This window comes from Silurus aristotelis, assembly GCF_946808225.1.
Source record: "Silurus aristotelis genome assembly, chromosome: 22".
Classification (NCBI taxonomy): domain Eukaryota; kingdom Metazoa; phylum Chordata; class Actinopteri; order Siluriformes; family Siluridae; genus Silurus; species Silurus aristotelis.
In genome coordinates, this window is record NC_139595.1 from 12913507 (window position 1) to 12935989 (window position 22483).

Consider the following 22483-nt stretch of genomic DNA (forward strand, 5'->3'; position numbering starts at 1 on the left):
AACAATCACCTAATCTAGGATTAGGAGGCATAATAAATTAATTTCAAATCATAATTTCCACAAGGGCAGTAATCCCCCCGCTTTACAGTGGTTCAAATCTGGCGCCCCCGTTTTATCGCGGAATTGCATTTGCCACATTACTAATTAGTTTGGCTGATTTTCTCGGTCTCTTGCTCTCCGCACGATAGAGCAGAAAACTTATCGGAAATTGTTTTTATGGAGTTTTATGTTGAAATAATGACATTTATTACTAAAAATGCAATGATTAATTATAAAATGAAGTAAGATGTTAATACAGTACTGTATATATAAAATAGTATTTTTTGGGGTGGCGGTTAATCGCGGTTTTTCGTTTATCGCGGGCGGTTTTGAAACATAACCAGAGCGATTAACGGGATTACCGTATACTTGTAGTCACACTAGCCTGTCATTTTCTGTTACAGACCGAACCAGCCCCCTCCATTAAAGAAAGGAAAAATTATGTGGTCCTCACAGAAGAAAAAAAAAAGGTGGGGACCCCTGCTCTAGAGAGCCTGGCATCAACAATCATGCCAAGCTCAAAATCTGTGAATCAACAAGCTCATTTGGAAATGTTCCCCCTTATGTGATGGTTGATGTGAACATTACTCAAAGCTGATGGCCCGTATCTGCACTCTATTACGCACTGCACTGCTGCCACACGATTCGCTGATCAGATAATGGCATGAATGAGTTAGCTTACAGGTGTTCCTGATAAAGTGCAGGGTAATTACTGGTTAATTTCCATGCTAATCCAAACCCCTAAACATGAAGCTTTCATTGCGGACTTATCAGGGAAAAGTGTCTTCAAATGACCAAATATATTAATAAGCGTAACAAGGATGATCATTTCCACATTTATCCATCGGTGACAAAATATGTAGAGTGCATTAGGAAAATGAAATCCTGTAGCATTCATCTCGAGCGGTTCAGTCGAAACGACCTGATTCATGAGCGACCTGATTTAAAAGGAACTCTATGGAAACTCCATCTCTCAGTGGGAAACGCAGTTAAACTGATTCATTACAACCCAACAGCGTCTGAGAAAGATATGAGGAGGGGGAGAGAGTGTCAGACACTTGTCCTTCACACCTCTCTACTGAGCAGGAACTGTGGAAGAGGAAGGGCAGTTTGGATACTATAGTGTCTGACTAACCTTTTCCAAAACTGCCATGCTCAGTCCCAGATGAAGTGCATTTCTGTTCATGTGGAGGCATAAATCAGGCTTCAACCTCCTGACAACAGCAACTAGGATTTGAGTTCCTTTGAAGCGAAGCAATTACTTTTACTGGAGTAATACTTTATCTTGTGTATCTCTACTTTAACTAAAGCACATAATTTGTGTACTTCATCAACCACTGATATTCATTGCAGTTTTCAATTATGTTTCCAGGTCACATTATTCAAACAACTCTTATGAGAAAACTTTTTGGTTTTATTGGAAAAAGTACCTTTTCTAGTTATCTGTGTGGAAATGTGATTTATATTGTGTGTACATATGCAGGTTCTTGTGAAGAACATGGAGAAACAAGTTTGTGAGGTGCTTAGTGAACTGTTCTTTTTTCATTAGTAAAAGAATTTGGACCGATCCTGCTCTCTTAGATGTTCCTCATCAAGTCAAGCCACTTAATACTAAACTCTGTGACCCTGAACAGGATAACAGATCAGCACACAGGCACCCAGTTCACTCTCATGTTAATCAGATGCTCTTCTTTCTCAGCAAGCTACAAATTTGACAAAGTGCACAAGAAGCAAGTCTCTGTGTGTGTGTGTGTGTGTGTGTGTGCGTGTGTATACCTGTCCAACTCGTCATTGTCCTGCATGTTAAAGAGCATTGAGGGAATGAGTTTGTCCATGTGCTGCGGTTCCCAGATGATTGCCTGCAATTCATCATTCACTGTCTTCCTTACGACTCCCTGCAGCCCTTTGATACCTGCTACACGGATCCTACACACACACACACACACACACACACACACACACACACACACACACACACACACACACACACAAATAAAGACACAATTGGGGAAATACCGGCTGTGCTACGCAATCACTTCAATGCTGAACGTCTCTTTGTGCACCCAAACATCCTGTTTTCTTGTAGAACAGTAGCAACACACCTCAAAATTCTGCTAGATTAAACATTTACATGCATATCGCACCGCACACATACACCCACACATACCTGGTGCGAGTCTCGGGGTCTTCATGTGTGGAGTGGCACATGGCACTGAACTGCGAGACGAAGAAATCGTAACGCCGGTGATACGAGGGCGTGTCCTCCTCGATGTTGGCAAACTTCACAAACTGTGACGAGGAAAGAAAAAGAAAAGAAAAGCGCAAACGATTTAAAATCTGCGGACCAAAAAAAATGGCACCCGGACACATCCGTGCTCAAGCGTACGAGGCGCGCGGTCAAAAAAAAATTAAAAGGGGGAATTTGTTAATGAGAGGAAATTCTCGCGATCAGACACAGAAGAGGTGAGATCTCGCAGGAGAGAATCAATGTGTAATTCGCAACTGTGTAAGGTTGTGTGAAAATCTTGAATTTCCAAGATCTCCGTACTCCCTCACACTGTCTCGCAAAGACTTCGCTGTTTGTGTGTGTGTGCACGAGTGTGTTAGTGCTTGGGTGCGCGTGTAATTGATTACATCACGATATTACTAGATGAATTAAAATCACACCTCTGAACACTGTTCTGCTGTTGTTTTAACGTCCCTTGTCTGCTACTGAATTTTGTTCGTATGGTAGCTTGAAGGTCTATGAAGATCGCGTGAAGATCGTATGAAGATCTTGGTCTTCTGATCAGAAGGTCATGAGTACAAATCCTAGCACGACGAAACTGCCACTGCTGGGCCTTGGAGCAAGTCCCTAAACCCTGAACTGCCCAGCTGTATATATAAGATCACTAAGTCTCTGGATAACAGCGTCTACCAAATGCCATGAATGTAAAATGGTTCAAGTGCCATAAAAGTCTGGACTTATAGTGTATTTCTCACACTGATATACGCCCATTTCTCTCCGTTCATGCTGATACACACATGCATACATATACAGGGAGTCCCTGACTTATGATGGAGATGCGTTTCAATGACGAAAAATACTGTAAGTCGAGACATGACCTAGCCTTCCGGGGAGTCTTAAAGAACAGTGATGGGGTAGTAAATTTTGTTTGTACATAATCACATAAGTACAGAAATTAGCAAAACAGAGTAATTTACACTACAGTAATGTATAAACTTCTATATATGTGTGTGTGTTTGTGTGGCAACGGGCACGTGGCTTAACGATGGGGTTCGCAAGTGGAGGGCGAAGCCGGACACGGTCTCTTTCAGTGTTTCCTGTTAGGTAGATAAAAAGGAGAGAGACCAGAGCTTGAAAAAAAATAAAAAAATAAAATAAAATAAAATAAAACCGAGGCAACTGAACTGTTAAACTCTGGCAAGAGTAAGGCAAGAAACGTATGTCCTGGCAGCGTCCCAACGTATCATATGAAAATTAAAATGGCACACGGAAAAGTAAATATTTTCACTAATTGTTCCGCAGCGCTATCGTATCATAAGATCCAAAAGTTGAACCATTGTAACTCGGGGTTGACGTGTATCAAACTCAAAGCTACACAGACCAGGGGAACAAAAAAAAAACGAAAAATGCTACCATTATTCTCTCAGAACACATTAAGTCCCACTGCTGTCAGTCCAGAACAGAAATCATAGACTACCATCTTTCATGGGCACAGAACGATAAAAGACGATTTTGTTCTCATCCTCAACGGTCCAGTTTGGGTGAAGTTGCACCAATGATAGCCTCGGATTTCTGGCAGGAGTAAAGTCTAAAGAGCTCTTTTTCTGTTCCAGCCCAGCCATCTTATAGTTCGATGTTTTGCACGTACTGCGATGCTTTTCTGCTCACCGTGATTCCACAGGTTCCTGCATGCTTAGCAGTTTTAACCAATCTGGCCATTTTCCTCTGACCAAGATGCTTCAGCCTGCAGAGTGTCCACTCACAGTATACTACTATACTGTGTAAACTCTAGGGACTGTTCTGTTCAGAAAAAAATTCCAGACAGTTTCTGAACTGTTCGGATGTTTGATGTGCGGTGTGTGTGCTGTGCTGTGCTGTGCGGCTGCCACATGATTGAATGATTGGGTAATTGCGTAAAAAGAGCAGGTGTAAAGGTGTCCCTGTTAAAGTGGATCGACAGTGTATAATTGATGGTGTTTATTTATAATTGATATGTTTTCCTTGACTCCGATTGCAGCCCTCAGATTTCCGTTCATTTTCCAAATGACCTCGAGAGAGAACCGAGCTCTTCCGTCATTACTGCGGAAAATCTCGAAGCTCCCTGTCTGAAGCCTTTCGCGAAAAGAAAGTGTAAACACCTCAACGCCTCAGAATTCTCTCGGCGGCGCATTTTCGCACCATCCACCCACCAAGCTGCTAATTCCTTTAGTCCTTCCGTTCTCTCCTCTGTTCCTTTTCTTTCTGGTTTTTAATTTAGCATAGCAATTTACATCTCTCTCTCTCTCGCATAGCAATTTACATCTCTCTCTCTCTCTCTCTCTCTCTCTCTCTCTCTCTCTCTCTCTCTCTCTCTCTCTCTCTCTCTCTCTCTCTCTCTCTCTCTCTCTCTCTCTCTCTCTCTCTCTCTCTCTCTCTCTCTCTCTCTCTCTCTCTCTCTCTCTCTCTCTCTCTCTCTCTCTCTCTCTCTCTCTCTCTCTCTCTCTCTCTCTCTCTCTCTCTCTCTCTCTCTCTCTCTCTCTCTCTCTCTCTCTCTCTCTCTCTCTCTCTGGTTGTCCATTCAGAAGCACTATTTTAGATCCCTCTGAATTAAATCTGACCAAGAAAACATTTGGTGAAGGTCATTCACGTCGAGGGATCTTTCTCTCTCCATCTCTCTGTGGATTCAAAATTAGCAAGATCTCTCTAAAAGGGGCTGAATGTTTGCAGGATTTATATGGAATTATCACTTAAACCATCAAATGACCAGATTAGTTTTTTGAATGTATCCAAACAGGCTCAAGATCATAGCATTTCTTAATGACTAAATGGTCATTAATGGCGTGTTCACATCATGTGCGATTTTTAATAGTCCTTTTGGGATTGTTGCTTGTCGGTCTGTACTGTCCCTATGTCACACTGTAGGATCTCAGCTGTCATAATGTCGGACTGTACTACAGTCAAAAACTGCGCAAAATAAAACCTCATTCGAAGTTTTACATCATAAATCCGTGATACGTTCTGACCCTCGTGTGTGGAGCAAGACGTGGCTGGGCAAAACAGGACGTTACGGACCAGGGAGGTATTGCACTTCAGGCCTGTCCCCCCCTCCTCCCCTCATAACTCCCCCCCGAGGTGGTTTGAAGTTGTCGCGCTAATTGCGTCATCAGGTTTGGTGCTCCCATCGGTTCTGGGTTTGACGGTCGTTGTAGGAGAACTGCAGGAAGACTGAAATCTTCTGACACTGCCAGAATTTCATAAAAAAAAAAGATCGCCCATTAATCGACTGTCAGTGAACACGTTAAATCAGTGATCAGAAGCTACAGATTTTAACCTAGAATTATAGGAATCTATTAGGATTTTCTAAATTTGGCCCAGACGGCCTAATCGTGGGCAAAATGGCACAGTGTGGACGTGGCAACACTCGAGTCTTTAACCAAGATGAACAACAGACATTTAAAAAGACCTTTTATTGATCACAGATCATCTGAACAGTTTGGATCATCACTGCTTTCTGTGTAAATTCCCTTTTTTTAAATGAAATTAATAAACACAATTTTTAAAATACTCTTAATATTTATTGAATTAACGCTACTTCACTTAAATATAAATCACTAATCAGTGATTCGAATGAATGAGTTCTTCGTGTTCAATGCTGTTTGCTGATTAATGTCCCCGGCAATAAAATAGCCAGTGTGAATTAATCAACCACTGGGATTCCCTACTGTGATCAACTGATCCTCCCCGCTAACAGTGATGTACTGGATAATAAGTATATCAGAGCTTCCTTTCAGGTGTCTTCTATAAATTATTTAAAAGTACACACGCCTACGAGACCCAAACCTGTTCCAGCATGACTCTGACCCTGTGTTGGGTTGGAGTGGAAGATCTTATGGCCTGCTACAGAGCTCTGACCTCAACCTTATCGAACACATTTGGGATGAATTTGGACCCCAGGCCTACTCGCCTCACCTACATTAGACTTTACTAACACCCTTATGGCTGAAGGAGCACAAATCTCCACAAGCACGCTCCAAAATCTAGTGGAACATCTTCCCAGAACAGTGGAGGATATTATAACAGTAAATGGGCACTAAATGTAAAATGAGATGGGAAAAAAAAATCTTATAGTCAGGTTTCCCCAAATGTTTGTCCATAGAGTAAATATGTTTGTCCAGTGTCAGCATACAGGACAGAACAAAGACAGCAAATATAAAGCTTTGAATTTCCCTCAGTAACACAACACACTGCATTTGATCTCTTGTTAAATTCAAGAGATCGAACCAAAAAATTCTGCTGGTGAGGGAATGACTCATTATAGCTGTAATAAAGTAAGCGATAACACGAACAAACTTGTTTTGTGGATGTTCCACTACATTAAATTCAACTATAAAAAGATCAAACTGATCAGTGAATAAAATTGAACACATAATACGGGTGTCTACAAACATTTGTCCATATTATTTATTACCACGTTCAACATACTTCATCCAGAGCTTCTCCAATTTCAAACTGGTAAATGCCATTCTAGAGACAACTTTTAAATGTATACTTCGTCGTTCGTATTTGCTCGAATACGTTCTCTTCACTCCATATATCGAGTAAGCATGTTGGCCTATTTTTCTGCACATCATCACACTTACTGAGTTGGTCCCGAGCACTTGCAGGTCTGGTTCCCTGGATTCCAGCAACTTCGCCACCATGTGCAAAAAGCTCTCCACAAAAGGTTTAATGCTCTGTGAGTGACACGCCATTAGCAACTGATCCAGCGCTTCCATTGCGATCACCACGTACCTACACACAAACGCACACATTTAAGTCATACAGCTCCATGTACAGATTTTAACAGCACTAATATATATATATATATATATATATATATTATATACACATACATACACACATACATACATACATACATACATACATACATACACACATACACTTACACACACACAAAAAATGGTCCCCCAGAACTCGAATCCTGGAGTTAAAAAATCTGTGAATATTGAATATTGATATTGAAAACATAGTTTAAAATGTTATTCCTAACGTTCCCGCTGCAGATTTCCGTGATTTTTAAAATAATCCACAATTTATATTATATATAATATATTTTTTTATTAATATTATACATATATATATATATATATATATATATATATATATAAACACTATTTTTGTGTGTGTGTGTGTGTGTGTGTGTGTGTGTGTGTGTGTGTGTGTGTGTGTGTGTGTGTGTGTGTGTGTGGCGCACCCATAACGGTGTCGGACAACATCCCTGCTGAGGCGCTCGGCAAGATACTCTCCAATACGGTCGAGCTTCTCTGGAGCAGACACAGCAAAGAACGTCAACTTCTCCATGTCTGACTTCACCAAGCCATCCTTAGAGAAAATAGTTGGAGAGAAGATTAATGAATAAGTCAGAAAAAAACCTTGTTTGTCATGTTGCACTGTGATATTTTGTTCATCAGTGTAGCACTTCTCAGCCTCAGTGGATTTTGCTGATCAGTGTCCTGGCATTAAAATACCCAACGGGGTTCAGGTCATTTAGACACTGAGAATCCCTACTAAGGGGAACTCTTTCTGACTGCTAACCAATGATGTGTGGATTATAAATACTATCGCAGTGCTGCATTTCAAATCAGACAAACTTACTACCACCTCTAAGATATAACTTTACAATGTTTAAAAGCACAGAAAAGAGAAATGCATCCTTTTTTTTAAGATTTCAAGATACATGGTTATTCGTCACAAACATGGTTATATACAGAATACAACTTGAAGTGAAATGTAAACCCTCTGCTCAGAAAATTGTAAAAAGGACTACAAATATAAGATTAAATATACTAGATAACAATAAAGTAGTACCGTAATTTCCGGACTATAAAGCGCACCCATATATAAGCCCACTGAATTTTACAAATATTTTTATTTTTAACATAAATAAGCCGCACCTGTCTATAAGCCTGTCTACACTAATGTACTTTACACAGGCTTTAACGAAAGACACGTTACACACGGTGTAACGGGTGAAATATGTTGCGCTTCCTTTAACAGCAGAGCGGTATTTTGGGAATAGCATGCCACTGCATTTTCCCGCTATTACTGCATGTGTGCAAGACGAGGAATATGTCCTTATTATTTTCTGATGCTCATTTCTAAGTTTCTTTGACTAACCCGTAACGCTGTTGCCAAGAAAAATAAAAAAGCACGAGTTTTGGAAACCTGTCTGTGCTTATATAATTTCTGTTGCAACTGGAGTTAGTGAGCTCTCCCTTCACCCAGACTCAACGCGTTACAACCGCTTGGATCTAAACAGTAGCCGACCAAGAAAGTCATTGTTCACTGTCTCCCTCCTTCCTTTCACAACTATTTCTCTCAGGAGTTTATTTTTTGGCATCGTCGTGCGTTTAAAAAAAAATAATTTTTTTCTGACTGACTCTGTAAAAAGGGAAGTACAAATTGCAGTAGGAATTTAAATGTGCAAAAGTGAGGTACAAATTGTATGAAATAGAAGAAGTGTGACAATAACAAAACCAAAAACAGTAACAGTAACAATGTAAGGTGCTCTAACTGTGACTGAAGCATGTTTTTAGCTATGGGATGGCCAGCAGAAATTTCGAGTCCTTCTCACCGAACCTGTTAGAGCAGCGTTTACACACATTACCCCAAAGCCCCACAGCTCTGCAGCTGCTGCTAATTTCATTAATGAACCTCTGACCAAGTCTGCATGTAACTCCCCTGAGCAATCAAGGAAATGTGTGAAAGTGTGTTAATGTAGTGTCAGCGGCATGTCCCTGAACATATCATTCATGCTTAAACGTGTGCTCAAGTCAAAGGAATTGTGTGTGTGTGTGTGTGTGTGTGTGTGTGTGTGTGTGTGTGTGTGTGTGTGTGTGTGTGTGTGTGTTCTTGACAAAAAACTTTTAATGTAAATATGAAGTTTGTATTAAAGAAGTCAAAAATGGACAAATTCCTCATATATGCTACTTACAATTATCTCATCTATACATCTGAGCAGGGCCTTGTTAAGGGGAGCAGCAGTGGCATCTTGGTGGTGCTGTGATTTGAACACGCAACCTTCTGATCAGAAGTCCAACATCTTAACCACTGAGCAAACAGATCCCTATTTGTAGCAAATAACTATGAACATTCAGTGCCACCCAGATAAGGATGGTTTCTCTCTCTGGTTCCTCTCAAGGTTTCTTCCTGATACAATCTCAGGGAGTTTTTCCTTCGTCGTTGTTGCGGCTGGCTCGCTCGTTGGGCATAAACTTGAAGGCATTGACAAATAAATGCATGTTTTATAACCTATTCATCTCGTTAAAGCTGCTTTGGGAGCTGAGAATGTTCATTGTTAAAAGTGCTACATAAAAGAAAACTGAATTGAACTGAAAGATACCCATCAGACTTCAGTCTCTGATTGCATCCCTGTGTACATTACTCCATGGCATGCAGCTATTCCTAAGAACTAGTCAAACCATGACAATTACTGTTTGAGAGAAGCAAAGTCAGGCGTCATGGTACTCTGTGTGCTGTAAAGCTATAAGGAAAATAATAAAGGCATTTCCAAATCCAAATAGTTACTAAATATTCATTTGTTTCCTTAATGCTGAATCTTGGCCAAATCAGGGCTTTCATCATTATTGCCTGTGTTCCAGAATTCGGTTGCATCCAATGAGTTTTTAATAGTGTCATATTTATTTCAATTATGAGTTGAGTAATGATGTCACAGTGCAGGTCACAGGTCACTTTTCTATTGGTAGAAAATACTGTTACTGTATATTTGAATAGAGGCATCGAATATAAGGGAATTTAATCTACACACAAATATTATGTATTATAATATATAGTCTCTATGATAAACCTCATTATCTAAAATTAGTTTTGGATTCGAATCGCCATCACTGATGGAATTATAATCAATAGACATTCAGTGTCACTCAGGTGAGGATCAGGCTGCCTTTCTTTTTTGAGTTTGTCTTTGCCAACGTCACCACTGGCTCGCTCATTAGGGATAAACTTATAGGGACTATTTGATGAGGTTAAAATGTATATTCACAATCTATTCATTTCTGTAAAGAGCTACACAAATAATTAATTAATATTTGAATTTCTAGCTGGATTAGGTGAACTGCAAGCAAAACCCAATACGGCTATCATGACTTACGCTGGAAATGTAAACCTTTTTTTAAAACAACTACTGAAACATCAGAAAACAATAGGCGGGTTGGTCATTTCTATATTTCTGCATAAAATTTCAAATCTATGGTAAAATCTATGGTTCTTTGATTACATTATAAATCAGATTGCGAAAGTCATAGAAACTGACAGTCATTTCTCCCATCTGCTTCAATACAGCCATTAAGGTTAACTTTGATCAGTGGTGGACAGATGGTATTGGATTAGCGCTCTTAAATTGAGTGTTTTGTTTTTTCACTCTACACAAAAAAACATAAATAACTTGAATGACATGAACTGATGGTCTCCTTCAATCCAAGAATTCATCACTAAAGTTTCGCTTTACTGTAAAACATTAACAGAGAGTGAAAAATACTGTATTTGAAACTCAATTAAAGTTTCTGGCAGTGAATTTTGGGAAAATCTTAACCATAGAGATTACACCTTCGTAAAGGGGGTTACTTTTTAAAATCTTGTGGAAGCTTTAAATATAATCGGTCATAAACATTTCCCAATCACTTAACTATAATACTTTCAGTGTGGAAAGAAGAGGTGCTAGCTCAGTGATCAGAAGAGATCATGAGTTCAATCCCAGCACCACTAAGCTGCCGCTGCTGGGCCCTTAAGCAAGGCCCTTACTTTACACAGGCTTTAACGAAAGACAGTGTCTGTTACACGGCTTGTATCTAAACAGTAGCCTACCAAGAAAGTCATTGTTCACTGTCTTCCTCCTTCCTTTCACAACTATTTCTCTCTGGAGTTTTTCTTTTGCCATCATCGTGCGTTTAAAAATCACCATCGGTGGAGCTTTTCTCCCGATGCCGTGCAGCTCAGAACACAGGTGAAGTGCGGTTTTTCATGCCCGGTTGTTTTCAGCGTGACGAATGATTAGAATTTCATGTTGACAGTCCAAATGAGCGGCAGAGGAACCTCATCCATATTTATGATGTGGTGCGGTCCGATTCAGTGGGTGCGCATCTGATTTAGTCACCTGAACCCGTTCGGAAATTTCATTGGTCTAATGTTTTGGGGCTCAGTTTTTTGGCTTGTGAAACCGGGAAAAACCCAGGAAAAATCCATATATTAGCCGCTTCGTTGTTTAAGCCGTGGGGTTCAAAGCGTGGGGAAAAAAGTAGCGGCTTATAGTCCGGAAAATACGGTAAGTCACTCTGGATAAGAGCATCTGCCAAATGCCATAAAGGTAAATGAAAACTTTCTAATTCTACTGTCAGAGGTGGACGTACACTTGCGTGTGTGTGTGTGTGTGTGTGTGTGTGTGTGTGTTCGTGCGCATGCGCATAGAAGGTACCTTTGGGTCCTCTGGGAAAATGTTATCCACCAAGCGCTTGTAGCGGGGACGACACCGTCCGCAACATCCACACACACCTGCAAATTAGAGACATTGGTCAGTGCAAATCATACACATTTCACACATTAGTGTGTTTTTTTTTTAATTAAAAACTGAAAGTAAAAAAAATATAAGAATATAAGTAAATAGGAGAATAAGAGGTAAAGAAGAAAAATATGTTAAAAGAAAGTTTTTTAATGTGGGGGGGGGGGCAATAATGCAAAAATGCAATAATAATAATAATAATAATAGACCTTGTTTCTATAGGATGCATTGTATAGTTTTGTTTCGTTTTATAATTTGGATTTGCTGTGTTTGTAATTTTCGTTACTAATAGCTTATCGGCCAGACAATCTTTTAAAAAGAAAGGAAGAAATAATAACCAGACAGAAGGATAGATGGACAGAAGGAAGAAAGAGAGAATATCCATTGTGATTCTGAACTTTCTTTTACAGCCAGACAACTGAACATCTTTTTTCAACAGTAATGGTGATCACACCGTTTATCTGCCTTTGCAAAGTGTACGTGTTTTTGTGTTTAATTGGAGAACTATTCATACATAAGTATGCCATTCATGCCAGCTTTCTTGTCTACAACCTTTCGACTAAGAATGAAAAGGTCAGTGTTCATGCAGTGAAATGAACTGAGATGAGTTACAGACTATGCGCTCGGATATGCAGAGAAATAATGAAGCTAAGAGGACAATGCTGTGATCGCATGCACGGCTGGATAATCATAGATTGCGCCTCTTTTGGTCTCTTTGAACAAACTACAGTGACATTAATTTGTGATTACGAAGCTGAAAGTAGCAATATTTAATGTGACCATTTTAAGTCGAGCAGAATAAAGAAATAAATGCACCCACTAATGTTAATAAATACATACAACTTCCTTATTTACACTCTTTTAGAAACTCAGCCTTATGCTAGTTTTTAATTACTGCAGAACATTTATTTAGTCCAAACTGATGGAAGAAGCAGAAGGAAAAAGGCTTGAATTTGCTGTTTATATATAATAATAAAAAAAAAGAATCTATAAGGGAAAAGTAAACAAAACCACTAATCACGGAATCATCAAGAAACTTTTCTAAGCACACTAAGAAACCTTACAGCTAAATTATAAAATAACGAACGATGCAATACATACTAAAGGTGAAAATTATGGATCAGATATTCAGTGCAGTGGTGCAAGCCGGAATGCTCAGAGAATTCCATTGAATTTTATTTGTATAGAGCTTTTAAGAGTGGACATAGAGAGACAGATTCAGTATCCGAAAATTCAAATTGACCAATGTATCACTATAAGTTTATACCCTTAAATATCAAGCCAGAGACAACAATAGTGAGGAAAAACTTTGAAACAAAAAAAAAAAAAACAAGAAAAAGAAACCAGGAGAGAAACCACCCATATCTGGTGGGGCACCGGAGAGTGCTATTATAAATAACACCTTTCTATAACAGTGTAATATGCGACTTAAAAGTGAAATTGCATAACCAGAGATTTCATTATAGTTTTAAATTTGCTATTTTGTTAACTTCTATTCACTGATTAGGGATTAAGTGCAAAACATTTGTGACTGTAGTCCTAAAGAGTCATAGTGAACCTGCATTAATTGCAGTGGTGGGCAATGGTTGCTCAATGTTTAGGACTCTGGGGGCTCAAACCCCGGCACCACCAAGCTACCAGATTTGGGCCCTTGATTTAAACATTTAACTAGGGCTGACACAAATATGAAATGAAAGAGTACAAGGTCAACCGGCAGCAGGAACAAGCGTGCGTCCCAAGTCACGGATGAAGGCGAAACATCAGCATAGTGAGCAAAAACTGTATAATCCTCATCATGTGAAAACGGTGTAGTTTATTGAAGTGTTATTGTGTAAACTGTTTGTTCGCACTGGATCTGTTCTGCCGTGACTCGCGAGCATCAGGCTGCGCAATCAGCTCGCTTGCGACGTCGTGAGGGATTCAATTTAAACGATGTGAACAAACAATACATCTAAAATTAGCAAATAACAGCAGCAGTAAAACGATACAATTTTTACTCACTGTTGATTATGCATTTGTACACCGATGCATATTTTTTCCATTTTTTTCAATTTTTTCAATCAAGCCTGTTTACTTGCTTTGTTTCTCGGTTCCATTCTCTTTTGATAGCATTTGTCTACTATAACAGTAACTTACTGCGGCTTTACTACGTTCAAATACTCGTTTTCAATGTTTGTATATTTTATTTATGCATATATCATTTAATTATTATACAAAATGTCATTATATATTCTAGATGCTTATATCTTTACAACTGAACAAAATCTCTGTACGTTTTTTTTTTTTCAACAAAAATTGTCGATACAATTTTGTATTATATTTTATATTTTTTTTAAGCATGGTTGACAAACTTAATAAAAGCACACACAAAAGTATCCATCAACAGAAGAGGAAAACACAGGGGGGAAAGTGCGTCAGTGACTAAACTTGTAGAAACCTTTCAGAAGCTCCGAACAACCTCAAAGCAAAACACAAAGAAAAGTGCTGATCATGCTGACTGACCAACTGCATTCAATAGTTTGACATGTTGCTTGTTGACACTTCTGTACACCGTCATGTTGTTTGTGACATCTGCAGTAAGAACATTTTGAAATGCTTGCATAGCATCACGGTACTTAGTCTTACAACTTAAATTAAAAAAATCTTAGAAGAAAAACAGCTTTACAAGGAGATGCAAACAAGTTGTGAAGATTACATAACTGGAAGCTTTTATCGTTCAGACGTAGACCTTTGTGAATATTTTCTATTCTGATTCAGCACTCATATTGATAGAACTGACTGTAAGTGACAATGTTTTAAAAGCTGTGAAATGCAGTCGTCAGCAAGTAAGTCAGATCAGTCAAACAATATAACTGACCAGCAACTATTTTGAAGTTCAGAGCTTCATCAATATAAAACCACAACCCCAAGTTGTGACTCTGATGTATTTTTATCTCCTAAGAGATAAAAGTTAGCATCTAGATTTAAGGAGGCCGAATTGGGTCCTAAAACATTTATCTATATATGCCAAGAAGAACAGATGAAATGTATGCCAAGGAAACACGGGATGAGTGCACGTACATACACCGGCACACCTGTTTTTATGCCCTTATTGTTCCAGACCACAGATGTTCTGAAGCTATTCCCATCGGAACTGCAAACAAACACTTAAGTAAACACATTACGTGGTAGGTAATTTCTCCGATATGGCAAGCATCCAGCTCATTCAGTGTGTGACATGTATAGTCAGACTTTCTCTTTCGTTAGCGCAAATTTTTTCTGTGAGAAGTGTAAGTTAGTTAGCTCTATGACGAAGAAGATCCTGGCATTAGAGGAACGCATCTGGCGTCTCTGAGAGCAGTCCAGGTCCTGCCGGGGAAAGTCTTGCTGCCCTAGATAAAGTTAGCATTCCCCCGACTCCGTCAATATAGCCCTCGCAGAGGGGCGAGTGGGTGACGACTCGGCGGCATAATCCCAAAGCCGAAACTAATGCTCAGGTTCATCCACGGGAGCACCATTCCTCTCCGCTTCACGTGCCCAATGGGTTTACTCTCCTCAGTGAAGCACCCGCTAAGGAACCTTAAAGAGCTCTGGTTAGGGGAAACTCTATTCTGAGGCACGTGAAATTAGCTGGAACTTTAGGGGCACTAGCAGCACAGGTTAGGTTTATACCAAGAGCCAGACATAGCAGGTCAGCTTAGGATTCTAGATAGTTTTTCACACAGGAGCTAATGATATACACCTTCAACAGTCAGATTTTACTAAGAGTAACATTATAGAGGTGTGTAAATTAGTGAATGCATTGTCTGATGCTGTAATATGCTCTGGCCCCATCCCAATGTGGCGTGGTGATGTAGCTTACAGCAGGTTATGGTCACTGAAATGCTGGCTGTCCGAATGGTGCTCTAAAAACAATGTGGACTTCATAGATAATTGGAGCCATTTTTAAGGCAAGGCTGGCCTGTTAGGGCGGGACGGTATCCATCCCACTCGGAAAGGTGTTGCTCTCATTTCTTGTAGAATAGGCCATAGTCTCAGAACAGGAAAAGTTAACCAGTGACTATCCAGAGCCAAGGCCAGGAAGCAGACAAACAGGCTAAACCAACCGTCTGCTAGCTGCACTGAGTAGTCACTCAGGGTCCACCAAATTGAGACTGTGTCTGTCTCCTGGGTGAAACCAAAATGTAAAAATGTAAAAATTCTCAGAAAGGAGGTGGAGTCACAGCTTTTTATAATGATAATCTAAGCTTTATACCAAAAAAAAAAAAAATACAAATAAAAAAAATACAAATAAACACAAATGTAACACATTTGACTTTCTTTACACCAACATAAAATTTTTAGCATCCGAAAGCAAGTCTTGTCAGTCAATTCCATCAATTATTATTTATAGACCCCCAGGGCCCTACTCTAATTTTCTCATAGAATTTGCAGATTTTATCACAAATCTAGCTACTTCTTTAGACAAAGCATTCATTTTTAGTGACTTTAATATACATTTTGATGATCGGGAACACTCCTTTGGAATAGCAGTTGTGTCCATTTTAGGTTCAGTAGGAATGAACTCATAGTGGTGGACAAACACTTGATTTAATATTAACATTTAAATTCAATATAAAAAATATAGTCATAATTCCACAGTCTGAAGCTATTTCAGATCATTACCTCATCTCTTTTAAAATCTGCTAGACTAGAAAATGTTGTTGGAATAAAGGGAACAGCTCTCTCCTGGCTTAGGTCTTATTTGACTGAGTTTGTTGATATAAATGGTGAGCTCTCCACACTCTCTGAAGAAAGTTAAAGGTAAAGTTTGGTGTTCCACAAGGATCTGTCTTAGGCCCACTGCTAATCTCTTTATATGTGCTGCCTCTGGGTGAAATTATACATATACATGGTAGTCGCTTTCATTGCTATGCTGATGATACACAGCTGTATATTTCAGCAAAGCAAGATAAGAGAGATCAGCTTAACAATGTTGAGGAGTGTGTAAAGGACATTAGACAGTGGATGCTTGATCACTTCCTTCTGCTCAACTCAGATAAGACGGAAGTACTTTTACTAGGACCACATGTAGCTAGAAGTAAACTTTCTGATTACATAGCGTCTCTGCATTGCCTGTCTCAGTGTGTACAGCAGTCAAAGACCTTGGTGTGATTATTGACTCTAGTCTTTCCTTCTGAGGCTCATGTGAATAACAATACCAGGATCGCCTAAAATTGCTAAAATTAGAAATATGTTATTACAAGATGCAGAAAAAATAGTTCATGCTTTTGTTACATTTAGATTAGACTGCTGTAACGCTTTACTGTCTGGGTGTGCGAGTAAGTGCATAAATAAGCTTCAGTTAGTTCAGAATGCAGCAGCAAGAGTCCTTACTAGATCTAGAAAATATAACCACGTCAGCCCTTTTTTAATCAGTCTACACCTGCCTCTGGACGGTGTTCTCTTCGATGAGAGGCCACTCTGTGCAGCTGGGGATGGTTTCTCATCAACTACCTGGGGATCTTCCTGACATTACTGAGTAACACAGGAGCTTTAAGGATGGATTTGGACTGTACTTAAATGTCAACAGTCTGCTACACTGACTCAGGACTACAACTTGCATTTGATTACCATCACTGAACACCTCAACATCATTTAGCTCTAAGAAATAGACATTCGGTGTCACTCAGACGATGATGGGTTCCTCTCAAGATTTTTCTTATGCCATCTCAGGGAGCCATCTCAGGAACTTCCACTTATAAAGGACATCTTATTCATTCTTTATTAAACCAATATCTGTGTAAAGCTGCTTTGAGACAATGTCCATTGTTAAAAGCGCTATAAAAATAAAAATTATTTGAAAGTTTGCCTTCCAATGATGGGTATTTTAATTTGAAACATTACTGTGGCCTGTCAGATGTGGTTTAGCAGACAGACAGACAGACAGACAGACAGACAGACAGACAGACAGACAGACAGTGTATTCATCCCAGTGGGAAATGTGTAGCTTCCAGCAGTGTTCACAAACATAGGCAATAATGCATGCAATAAATACAAAAAAGTTTAAAGGTACGCTAAAGAAAAGAGTCAGTGCAAAAATAAAAAAAAAAGGGTTTTTTTGAGTCCTGTCTGACTCAAAAAAAAAACTGTGCAACGTGTTAATGTGCATAGTGTACAGTGTGTAGTGCAGTTCAGAACGGCTGAGGAACAGTGAAGAAAGTCAGCACTGACATTAAGAAGCATTATGTTCTCATTCTCTCTGGTAGATATAAAGTTATGTGTGAGAGAAGGAAGTAAAAAATTTGCCAATCCCTTGGGCTTGGCCTACAGACAGACCTCAAATGCCACAAATAAAGCTGTGCCCTTCTTTTTGGAAAAGTGTACCTCTTGACTGGATCTGGTCCATTCCCAATTCCCAAACTACTACCTTATTAATAGTGACTGCCAGAAAAGGCACATTCGGATCTACTTTTGGTGTAGATCTTGTGGCTGCACTTGCAGCATGTTACAGCACTGCAGATGACATCACACTGGCCACGATTTCACAAGTGCTGGTTTTAAATGTCCCCCTTTTTGTTGATTGCTGAAACTAGCAACTAAAAACCATACCAATAGTTTTTCCGGCTTCCGGTCCACTGTCCTTACAAGAGCGGCTTCCAGAGGCGAATTATTAACTCCAGTTGGTGTTTCTTTTTACACGTGAGGATGGGGCACGGAGAGCGCAATATTATATTTATTATTTATAAATGATTAATTATATAAATCATATTTATGAAATAATATATCCATATTTCTTTCCTTTAGCACATGTTCATGATTCGGCACTGTTTCTTTTATTTTTGTAATAAAGTTCAGTACTATTTTACATGGAGTGCAATGTTTGTTTGTTATTTTTTCACCAAGTATCAATTTTAAAAACCATTGGTTGATTAATCAGTTATCAGCAAGTATGATCTAATCTAGCTATCGGTTTCAGTATCGTAAAAACTGTTGACCACTTCTCTTTATAACCATATGCAATATGCGTAGCTAAAAAGGAGCACCTTTAAAAAAAAACTAGCAATTACCTGAGATTTTGTGAACAGAACTGTATGCTCGAAGCTTATTTAGCACACATTGATTGGTTCAGGTGATACTGTGGTTGAGTGTATATAAGACCCCAGGATTTCTGCCAAAATATTTATATCGCAATCGATTACCCTTAAAGATCTCGGGGAGTTTTTCCTTGCCACAGTCGCCACCGGCTTGCTCACCAGAGACAAACTTACTTATAAAAAACATATTCACTTTTAATCACCACATTATCTGTGTAAAGCTGCTTTGAGACAATGTTCATTGTTAAAAGCGCTGTACAAATAAAAATGAATTGAATTGAAAGATGAGCTAGTAGGGTGTTCTATTTTGTGCTCAATATATGGATAGCATCGATCCAATCCTCAGGCCAACTCTTCACCGAACACTTAACAGTTTGAGAGGCTCTCACTCGATTTCTTAGCACCTATCAGGCCATGCAATCCAAGTTGAATATCCTTCATATACTGAGACATACTATTACAGCAAATCTGCAGTGCTGCTACGTGAGCATTACTGTGCACTTTCGCCTCTTTAAGCAAGGTTGATTATTGCTCCCCCAGTGGCACAAGTGTGGTGGCCATCTCCAAGCACCTTTTCATTCAGTCCTATAGTGTGCCAATTCTTGATGATGGTTGGCAACAAGAAAAAAGAAAGAAAAAAAAAACATTCCAAATATTGTCCCAAATGTCAGTTTGTGTCTCAGATCTTTGCATGTGTCCACAAGATATCCAGGTCTCACTGCCCCTGCTGCTTATCCGGGATCTAAAAAACTCAACATTGCATGAGTAACAGGCTTTAACATAGACTACAACAACAAAAAAAAAAAAAAAAAAAAAACAGCCATATCAGTTAAAACTAAATCTGACTGCCAATTTTTATTGTGTTATGTCAAAAAGTTGGATTATAGTTTAATAGGGGTGTGTGTGTGTGTGTGTGTGTGTGTGTGTGTGTGTGTGTGCGCGCATGCAGGTGAATGATTAATTAATTATTAACAGAATAGCAGAAATCGGAGCGTATCTAACCTGCCACAGGGCTCCTCTCATATTTAACACCTCTTTCCTTCCTGACTAAAAAAATACACACACAAATGTCACACTTATCTCTCACACACACACACACACACACACACACACGCACACATCATTCACTTCTACTGTGTAATAGAACTGCACAGCATGCTGTTTGGGAATTGTTTTGACAATATTAATGTCAGAAACCAGACTTCCAGAGCCGTCAATTCTTTTTTTTCATTAGTCACTCTCTCTAGGAACCTCCGGGAAGAGACCATTTGAATGGCATATGCAAAACCACTGGTCTGTGGTGTGACGTTTGCAGGACAGCTTCTAGAATACGGGGACATGAATGAATTTGTGAAGTTTAGCAAACTAAATAGTATTTAAAATGATTTGTAAAATATCACAGACCCTCCTGCATGTCCATGCGACCCGTGTCTGTGTGTGTGTGTGTGTTTGAGTGTGTGTGTGTGTGTGTGTGTGTGTGTGTGTGTGTGTGTGTGTGTGTGTGTGTGTGTTTGAGTGTGTGTGTGTGTGTGTGTGTGAGGTTGGGGGGGGGGTTATTGTAAGATGAGAAGTGGAAATAGGGGTTGATCATTATCAAGCATATGATACTCTCAGTGAGAGGTTGAAAGAGAGAAGGAGATTGAGAGAGAGAGAGAGAGAGAGAGAGAGAGAGAGAGAGAGAGAGAGAGAGAGAGAGAGAGAGAGAGAGAGAGAGAAAGAATGTGTAATGCATTATTTATAATCCTATTTATACCGAGATATGCTTTTATCATATTTCTGCATAAATAGATGAACAAATTACCACAAGACAAAACACACACAGACACACCAAGCCAGATGTAGAACCCTATAAACTGCTTTTTTATCATACTATGAAAAGAATCAAGAATCAACACTTTTAAGAAGCTCTTGCACACACACACACACACACACACACACACACACACACACACACACACACACACACACACTCGTACTCATACTCAAACTCAAATTCAAACTCAAATTCAAACTCATACTCAAACTTAGTACCCAGTGTGGAAAAGACGGCCGTCCTGTCCCTAGCATGGCTGTTTCTGAAGGTTACATCCGCATCCGTGATTGGCACCTGCATGTACCTCCTCATGATGAACTCCGACCTGTCCCACGATCGACAGTGGCTCCAGTGCGACCTGCTTCGAATGTCTTTAAACACTTATCCTACAAGCGCAAACTCTCAGCACACAAGACATACACACACCTGTTCACCTGTGACACATGCACCCATTTGTACATGCCACACCTCCTTAACCCCGCCCTCTACTGTGACTGACAGTCGAACTGAACAACCCTGACACTGCTTCCTCGCTTAACTATGGTGCGGTCAAACCAGTCAGGCAAAAAAATAAAACAACATTGCGTTTAATGTTATGTAAAAATGTTTGAGAGAGAGTGTGTGTGTGTGTGTGTGTGTGTGTGTGTGTGTGTGTGTTGTGTAAGTAAGTAAACTGTCATCAATAGTAAAACAAAATAAATGTAAAAACTGCTCTACATATAGGTCTTGAAATCTAGATGCTTTCCTCGACAATTCTAAAATATTTTGTGTTTGGTTTGGCGTTTCATAGTTTCATTTTGTCTACATAATAAAAAAAAATAAAAGTACATTAATTATAATGATGCATGGGTAAACAAAGAAACCCGTAATTAAACCACTACCATAAGGACATTTAATACACACTAAGCACCCGGTGTGTGTGTGCCTATTAGGGGTGTAACACAATCTGCATAGAGCTTGAAATACTCGTATTTGTATAGAAACCGGATGTAGGCGTAGTCTGTATGTTTGTATTAATGTCGCTATCACTGTTCCCTGGTATCAATTATTCAGAAGTCTTGTTTCATTGAAAAATTGCCCTTTTTTTCATTAATAACAAGCTAATTAATCAGCAGTCTTTAATTTTTTAAATACAAATATAAGCAAAAACTAATTACAAAATAAACCAAACTTTACGCAACTCCTGATCCAGATCCACCTGTGGAAATTTGTAACTTCTGTCTAGCAAGACTAAGTAAAAGACATGCTAATAGGGGTGTGACAGCAATGCAAAACATTACGTTTCTCGTAGTTTTGTATTAACGCAGTTCATTATTATTAACATTTGTGGGTTCCCTGGTGGTCTAGTGGTTAGGATTCGGCGCTCTCACCACCATGGCCCGGGTTCGATTCACGGTCTGGGAACCGAACCCAGCCATTAGGGTTGCACAAGCGACCCCTAATGGGAGAAGCCGAGAAAAAAAGTATTATTATTAACATTTGTGAACATCAACAGTTTACATTTTAAACACAGTTTCAAAATTATTTTAAATAAAAAGCCTCCTTCCTCAACTATATAAAATATTTTATTTAAAAAAATTATACTAATCTAATAGAATACATCTAATTAATAGACACTTTTTAATATATTGAATAAAATAATAATAAAGTTATCGATTAAATTAACACAAAAAATTATTAAATAATATTAAATAAATGGAAAAATTTAATTAAATATTTTACATTTGTTAGACCCATTTAAGTAACAGATGTGTATATAAGTTTGTGTTTTACATTTAATAATTTAATTTCCTAAA

At 39.0% G+C, this 22483-nt stretch overlaps 1 protein-coding gene across 3 annotated transcripts in view; it reads right to left on the reverse strand.

The window, feature by feature from the left end:
- efr3a (EFR3 homolog A) overlaps window positions 1-22483 on the reverse strand; it is an 83344-nt gene that overhangs the window by 44376 nt on the left and 16485 nt on the right. For 2 of the 3 annotated variants that reach the window (XM_083525652.1, XM_083525651.1), the window contains exons 1-6: window positions 20906-21110; window positions 11736-11812; window positions 7500-7627; window positions 6886-7036; window positions 2207-2328; window positions 1816-1965 (exon numbers count right to left, since the gene is read on the reverse strand). In XM_083525652.1, coding sequence (XP_083381778.1) covers window positions 1816-1965; window positions 2207-2328; window positions 6886-7036; window positions 7500-7627; window positions 11736-11812; window positions 20906-20999 — 722 coding nt within the window. In that variant the 5' untranslated portion in view covers window positions 21000-21110. Of the gene's footprint in view, window positions 1-1815; window positions 1966-2206; window positions 2329-6885; window positions 7037-7499; window positions 7628-11735; window positions 11813-20905; window positions 21111-22483 lie in introns of those variants that run through there. The other variant, XM_083525653.1, reaches the window with a different exon arrangement.